Source organism: Panthera uncia, chromosome F2 (assembly GCF_023721935.1).
Source record: "Panthera uncia isolate 11264 chromosome F2, Puncia_PCG_1.0, whole genome shotgun sequence".
Lineage (NCBI taxonomy): Eukaryota > Metazoa > Chordata > Mammalia > Carnivora > Felidae > Panthera > Panthera uncia.
In genome coordinates, this window is record NC_064812.1 from 52560445 (window position 1) to 52568473 (window position 8029).

Here is an 8029-nt window from a genome sequence, read left to right on the forward strand (position 1 = left end):
CTTTATCTCTCCTGTTCCAAACAGTTCTGTTGCTGGGTAGAATATTCTGGTTGCAGATACTTTCCTGTAAGCATTTTGACTGTATCATACTACCTTCTGGCCTGCAAGTTTCTGCCAAAAAAGTCAGCCAGTAGCCTTATGGAATTCCCCTTGTATGCATCTGTTTTTTGCTCTTGCTTTTAAAATTCTTTTAATAATTAACATGGCAAGGGGCACCTAGTTGGCTCAGTTGGTTGAATGTCCGACTTTGGCTCAGGTCATGATCTCCAGCTCGAGAGTTCGAGCCCCGCATCAGTCTCTGTGCTGACAGCTCAGAGCCTAGAGCCTGTTTCAGATTCTGGGTCTCCCTCTCTGCCCCTCCCTCACTCATTCTCCCTCTCTCCCTCTCTCAAAAATAAATAAACTTTAAAAAAATTTTTTAAAAATAACATGGCAAAAATGATGTAGGGAGGTGTGGACTTCCTTGGGTTCATCTTGTTGGAGGGTCTCTGCCTCCTGTATATGGATGTCTGTTTCTTTCAGGTTATGGAAGTTTTCAGCTATAATTTATTCAAATAAGTTTTCTGCCCCTTCTTGCTTCTCCTTCAGAGAGCTAATGTTATTATGCCTGATGAAATCGTTGAGTTCTCTTATTTTTTTCTCTTTGCTATTCAACTTGGTTGCTTTCCATTTCCCTGTCTTCCAGATCACCAGTCTGTTCTTGTGCATCCTCCATTCTGTCATTGATTCCCTTTAGCATGGATTGAGTTCTTCATCTCTGATTGGTCGTTTTTATATTTTTTCTCTGTCAAAGATCTCAGGGATCTTCTACTTTTTTTTCCTCCCAAGTCCAGTGAGTATCTTTATGGCCATTACTTTGTATTCTTCATCAGGCATATTGTTTATCTCCATTTCATTTAGCCTTTTTGCTGTGATTTTTTTTTTCCTTGTCCTTTCATTTGGAACATAGACAAAATGAGGAGACGGGACTAACTCTGTGTTTATTTCTGTGTATGAGGAAGGTCTGTTTCCTGCTCTTGAGAGAAGTGGCCTTGCGAAGGGAAGTTTGTGGTGCCATGTAGCACAATGCCCCTTGGTCACCAGAACCAGGCACTCCTCGGATATCTTCTGGGGGCTGTGCACACCCTACTGTTGTGGCTGAGTCACATTTGCCTTTAGTCCAGTTGGCTGCAAAAACCTATTGTGTCTGCTGTGGGCACACCGTGCTGGGTTTGGTCACTGCATGCTTGTATGTGGGAGATGTCTGCACCTACTCTGCCCTAGCTGTGGGCCCACCAGAGGGCAGAACACTCTCCCTGTGGGGCTCCCTGAGAGGCTTTCTTCGGAAGGGGTGAGCAGCCATACTAGATGCCTATACCCAGTCTTGTCTGCTGTAGCCGTAGGCTCACCAGGTGCAGGGCACCCTTCCTGGGTGGTCAGCTAAAAGGTTTGGCTGCTGGAACTGTGGGTGTGCTGGTGTGTGGGGTTATCTACCCCTCTATCCAAGGGACAGTCACTTGGTCCCTGCCCAGGCTGCTTGCAGGATGTGGTGGGCAGGAGCTGCATTTGGGGAATGCCTGTCGAGTTGTGGGAGGAGTTGTATGGGATGGATCTGCAGGTGAATGTGGGGGTGGGGCAGGTGGTTCTAGCAAAATAGAAGGAGAATGCACAAGTTCCCACATGTATCTGGCTATTTAAGCTGGGGGAGATGAAGGGAAGTGGTGCCTGCCTCCACTTTTGTTCTTGGAGAAGTTTCCTGAAGATGTGTCATTGCACCGCATGTTTTGTGATAGTAAATAAATCTATCTTTCCACATATACCACAGGCACTTTTCAAACTACTGCTTCTATGCTGTGTCTAGGCTGGGTTATTTATTATGGGTTACTTATTTTGGGTTATGTTAGGGTAGAGACTGTTTCCTATTGTCCTCCAGCTCTTCCAGAACTAAGCCTGCTCATTTTAAAAGTACCTGGGGTTAAACCCCACTGATTTTAAAAGCTTGTGAAGTTAAGCCCCACTCATCTTCAGGGCCAACTGTTACAGGGACTTGTCTTCCCGGTGTGTTTCCACAATGCCTAGGGTACATGGCACGGAGCCTGATCATCTCACTTCTCCATGCTTGTGGTGACCTTCCTGTTTGTGGTGACCTTCCTGTTTGTGGTTAGTCTCACCAGAGGGCTTTGGTTCCCAACTGCATGTCTGCCCCTTTTACCCTTTTGGTCTGGTCTCTCTATGATTAAGCTCCGTCCTGCCAGACTCTGGGTCCTTATTCAGTTCGTTGCACAAATGTAGCTGTTGGCTTGGTGTGTCTGTAGGGAAAGTTGAGCTCAGGATCCTCCTAGTGTGCCGTCTTCCAGCTCTCCCCCTACTCCTGTTATTTCCTTTTCTGTGAACAGATAGCATTGCCTTATATTCAGAAATTTAAACAATTACAAAAGGAATTTGAGGAAAAACATTTGAAAATTACTTGCAGACATGATGAACCCTTTTTCTTAAACATTTCAGTGTGTGTTCCTTTAATAAGGGGGATACTCCCTAACATAACTACAGTTACAAAAATCAGGAAATTAATGGCGATATATTACCTAATATAGTGGCCTTACGCAAATTTTGAAAAATAGATCCAAGATCCAATCTAGGATCAAACATTGCACTTAATTGTCATTTCTCATCAATTGTCTTTAATCTGGAACTATTGCCTAGTCTTTGTCTTTTATGATCTTGCTATTTTTGAAAAATGTAGGCCAGTTACTTTGTAGTATGTCCCTTGATTTGGGTTTGTCTGGCTTTCTCAAGATAAAAGTTACATAGGGACATCTGGGTGGCTCAGTTGATCGTCTGACTTTGGCTCAGGTCATGATCTCATAGTTTGTGGGTTCAGGCCCTGCACTGGGCTTTGTGCTGACACTCTCTGCTCCTTCCCCACTCGTGCTCTCTCTCTCTCTCTCTGAAGAATAAACATTTTTAAAAAAATTTTTTAAGAGAAAACAAAAGATTAGAGTTACATTTTTGGCCGGAATGCCAGACAAGCAATGTTGTCTCTCAGTGCATCATAGGAAGAGGTACTTGATACCTTTTTGTCCCATTATTGGTGATAATAATACCACTTGATAGTGGTAGACCATTATAAAGAAGGTTTCCCATTATAAATGCAGGCATATCTCAGAGATATTGCAGGTTTGGTCCTAGACCACAGCAAAAAGGCCAGTCAGATGAATTTCTTGTTTTTTCCGGTGCATATAAATTATGTGTTTATTTTACCATGGTATATTAAGTGTACAACAGCATTATGTCTAAAAAGGCAGTGTGCATACCTTAATACTTTATTGCTAAAAAATGCTAATCATCTGAGCTCATCATAATCACTGATCACTGTAACAAATGATGAAACAAATCATGAAATAATTTTTTTTTAACATTCTCCATATTCACTCAAATTCTCTCAATCAACCCTTAAAACTAAAGGAGGAACCTGTTTAAAAGTTTTTTTTTTCCATCTTATTTTTAAATGTTATTTGGTAGGATCCGAGGTGTTGGAACAGCAGCTATTAATATGTGCCTTGTGGCAACTGGCGTTGCAGATGCATATTATGAAATGGGAATTCATTGCTGGGATATGGCAGGAGCTGGCATCATTGTTACCGAAGCTGGTGGAGTGCTAATGGATGTGACAGGTAAAATGATGGGACACTGAAGCATTTTTCTCTCTGTTGGACTTTCCTTTAGTTACAGCTTTTTTCTTTTAATGTTTAACATATACTACACTTCACCTGTTGAAGGCAAAACAAACAAGCCATGTGATTTTCTGCAAAATCAGGATATCAAATTTTGACAGGCAAGGAGGGTAAAAAGCTAATTGTAATGTGGGACTAATAATGATAGATGGCTAAGCCTTTTTAAAGGTACCAGGAACTCTTGAAAAGCTATTAGAAAAGTAGAGAAGGTCACTGAATCTTAGGATTGTACCAAGAGCTCTTTGAATGGTGATCATGGTGGTAGTTGACAGTGAACTGTCTCCACCATCACTTTGTGCCTTGGGCCTAGAGAGGCTGACTGCTTGCTTTGAACTGATGAAGTTTTTTACAGTGAACCAGGCCCAGAAGTATTCACCAGTGATCTGGGAGAAAGGTAACGAAGAAGGGAATGGAAGAAGAGTGGTATGAAATGCTTTGGAGGCAAATTTCATGAACATAGGTTCCCAAACATTAAAGAGGTAGTAAGAGTAATAAAAAGAATTGAAAAAGAACACACAAAAGAAGGAATAGATGAAACTAATATTACACTGATGTTAACTGGAATTTAAATAAAGACTAAAAACTGTAAAGATAACCTTTTTCAAACTGGTATGACTGAGACACCACAACCCCCTCAAAAAAAACCTGGTATTTATTAAAATACTCTTAAAACTCATTTATGCATCGCCAGAGCTTAAACATTATGGTTCTGCGACAGAGTAAAGGAAACTGAAAGTATTAAAATACTATGATTGACCCTAGTACATATTGCTGTACTAGTTTTACAGGAATTCTTGTATGAGATATAACCATTTTCCATATTTGGTTTGATTTTAGGTGAGCCATTTGACTTGATGTCACGAAGAATAATTGCTGCAAATAGTAAAACATTAGCAGAAAGGATAGCCAGAGAAATTCAAGTAGTACCGTTTCAAAGAGATGATGAAGATTAACTGCAACAGCCTCGTGTATTCAGTCACGGTTCCATCGCCCCTGTATTTGCTGACACACTGATGATGTTATAAAATTTAGGACGTTTATTTCAGATGTATGATTGGCTTAAGTTGTCTTTGATATCCAGATTAAAAAATTGCAGTTTGTTGTATATTTTACTAAGACTAGGTATGCGAGAATACATGAAATGTTGCATTGTTTTAACAAACTTTGCTTGTGAGAGTGCACTTTGGGAAAGATATACAGGTAGTTGATAAGACAGTATCATCGATTGAAATAGCAGTTTAGAGTTTCTAAGTATATATGAGCCTCTGAAATTCTGACTGTGTACATAAGCATTCTTAACTACAAAGTCAACTTTTTGGAAAAAATTTTCTTTAGTTCCCAAAGCCATATTTAATTAAATTTGTAAGAATTAATGGGTCCTTCCTAGACCAAGGTTTTTTTTCTTTGCAGAGAACCTTGTTTTATTCATCAGTGTACACGTAGCTCCTAGCAGAGTATTTGTTAAACACGGGCGGTCTAAAAATAAGCATTCAAAAGATATTTTGAAGGTAGCAATTCCTAGTTATACATAAAGCAATGAGCTCACCCTTTATTTTTACTTCAGGTGTTAAAGATGATCTCATCCTTTTCATATTTTACGATATCATTCCTTTTAACTCTTCACATTGCCATATCATTTCAATTCCTGTACCATCAGGTATCCTTTCTACTTGTGGGCATTTCTGCAGTTAATGTTTTCCAAGACACTACAGTATTTGTTTGGAATCTTTTAAAGTCCCAATGTTTAAAAAAAGAAGTTTCAAAACATTATCAGGCATCTAATTTAAATTCTATAATTAGAGTATCAAATTGTACTAAATTCAGGGGCTCCTGGGTGACTCAGTTGGTTAAGCGTCCGACCTCGGCTCAGGTCGTGATCTCACGGTTCGTGGGTTCAAGCCCCGCAGCGGGCTCTGTGCTGACAGCTCAGAGCCTAGAGCCTGCTACAGATTCTGTGTCTCCCTCATGCACTCTCTCAAAAACAACCAAACATTTAAAAAAACTGTACTAAATTCAATATTAATGTTTGAAAGTTGTTCCTACTGATCTTGTTGCGCACAGGAGATCTACAATCTGGCAGGTAAACTGTATTATTAATTGAATGGTGTTTTTTTTCCCCACACTCCTTAATTTTGTTGCCACTGGATTCTATTCAGTCTTTAAATATTCCTTACTAGTCTTTGTCTTAGGAAACTCAAAGAAAATTGTTCTGGTTCATAAACATTTTAAATAAGGTCAACTGACTGCTTAGCCTTGTCCTTTGACACTTGAATAGACTATTAATTTTTGTTAGTCTCATGTGAACCTTGTATTTGATAAAAGGAAAAGTACATTTATAAAGTTTAAGGTAGGGGATTATTGTGCACTTCAATATACTAAGATTTGAGTATTGTAATTATTTACTGTTGGTCATGTGCAGTAAAAATATACTGTATTCTGTGGTTAATTTTGCAATTAAATTTAAGATTCATAAAATTTTAAGTATAACTGAACCTTGTTAAAGTTTATAGTTTATGTTTGAGATTTGTGTTGAGTTGTAAATGTTGAAGATTTGTGTTGAGTTGTAAATGTTGACACTTGCAGTTGTGGCTGAATGTATGTTCTTGGTTTTTTTTTTGTCTATAGTTTTCTCAACTTTTCTAAAAGTCTTTTAGAATAATTTTCCAAAAAGTAGCTTTTTTTCCCCATAAATGCAATTAATTTGTGGCTGAAATTTCTTTAGACATTGAAAAAAAGAGGTTTGACAAGTGAGTTATCTGCCAATAGTTTGTAAACCTTCTAGCAGTTTCTTCTAGTATTTACCTTCATCATTTCAAAGGTATATTAAAGGATATTTAAAGGATGTATTTAAAGGCTATATTCTGCTATATATTTGACTTTATTCATTATTTAAACTTGCTGTTATGGAAGATGGGGATTTTGTACTTCTAACTCCCCCTTGAGCTACCTTTACATCCTCCTTTTCATCCTCTTATAGTAATTACTAATTTACTTAATATAATCTTTGTTATTAAGTTTATATTCAGTGTTCAAGGACTTTCATTCACTGATTAACCAACTAGTATGCTATGATTATATCTTCTTACCTGTGTAATTTTTGTTCTTCCTGAGATTAACACATCGTCCCCAAGATTATAAAACCTCTTTATTAACTGCTTTCTTTTCCTCCTATAGATGCATCTTTTGGGGCCCTTTTCCATCTCTTCCAGTCTGAATTGGTTACTAAGTGTGTTCATAGTAGTCCTCCTGGGGCTTCTCTTTGCTTCTCTTATGTTCAGTCATCTGTGTCCTTGATTTTTTTTGTGGCAGTCCCTTATTTTGCTGAGCCCATCTTCCAGGGGTTTTCTCTGAAAATGCACTTGAGAGGGAAAGTTTTGAAATCTCACAAGAAAATGTCTATTCCTTCATTGATAGTTTGGCTAGGTCTAGAATGCTAGGTTGAAAACAGTTTTCCCTCAGAATTTGCCTCACTCTCTTTTGTTCAAAATTATTGATGAACAGTCTTTGAATTTGCAATCCATTAACAAGTAGTCCTTTTCTTTTTTTGAAGTATATTTATTTTGAGAGTGTATGAGCAGGGGAGGGGTGGAGAGAGAGAATCCCAATGAGGGGCTCCATCTCACTAATTGTGAGATCATGACCTGAGCTGAAACCAAGAGGCAGGTGCTTAACTGAGCCAACCAGGTGCCCCACAAGTCTTTTTTTATTGAAGATCTTAGAAAACTCCAGAAATCAAAAGAAAATCCTGAATTTCCTGGGGATAAGATTTGTCTTTTTTTTTTTCCCCATCCATTGTGCTAATTATTCACATCCTTTCATTCTGGAAAGTTTAAGTCCTTTACTGTTTGGCTGCTTTAATACTTTCCTCTCTTCCTCATACTCTGTCCTCTTTTTCTGGAATTTCTCATATTTAGGTATTGGACCTCCTATGTTCATCGTCTTGTTTTCTCTAACTTCCTTGCTTTTGTTTCCAAAGGATTTCCTTATCTTCCAGTCCTTCTATTAGCTTTTTTTTTTTTTAATGTTACTCTATCCCTTTATTCCCTACATTGTCCCTTTCAAGTTCCTCTGTTTTCAGAGTTTTTTTTTTTGTTATGAAAATATTAAAATTTGTGGGTTGCATGTCAAGCACTGCTGATAGGGAAATCTATAGTCAAATACAAGGCAAGAAAACAGTATAAGGATTGAGTGGAGAAATAAAATTAATTCACGGTCAATGGGATGGAAGACCCTTTTGGATTTTCTAAGTAGACAAAACTTTCTAATTAGTGTTTTTGGTGGTGTTACTAGAGGTAAGGTCAATGCAAAATCAGTGT

The 8029-nt window shown here is 38.3% G+C and overlaps 1 protein-coding gene across 3 annotated transcripts in view; it reads left to right on the forward strand.

Annotated features, from left to right (window-relative positions):
- IMPA1 (inositol monophosphatase 1) overlaps window positions 1-6329 on the forward strand; it is a 35054-nt gene extending 28725 nt beyond the window's left edge. For all 3 annotated transcript variants that reach the window (XM_049633612.1, XM_049633613.1, XM_049633611.1), the window contains 2 exons: window positions 3502-3653; window positions 4551-6329. In XM_049633612.1, the coding sequence (XP_049489569.1) occupies window positions 3502-3653; window positions 4551-4666 (268 nt within the window). In that variant the 3' untranslated portion in view covers window positions 4667-6329. The remainder of the gene's footprint in view (window positions 1-3501; window positions 3654-4550) is intronic.
- The last annotated feature ends 1700 nt before the right edge of the window (window positions 6330-8029 follow it).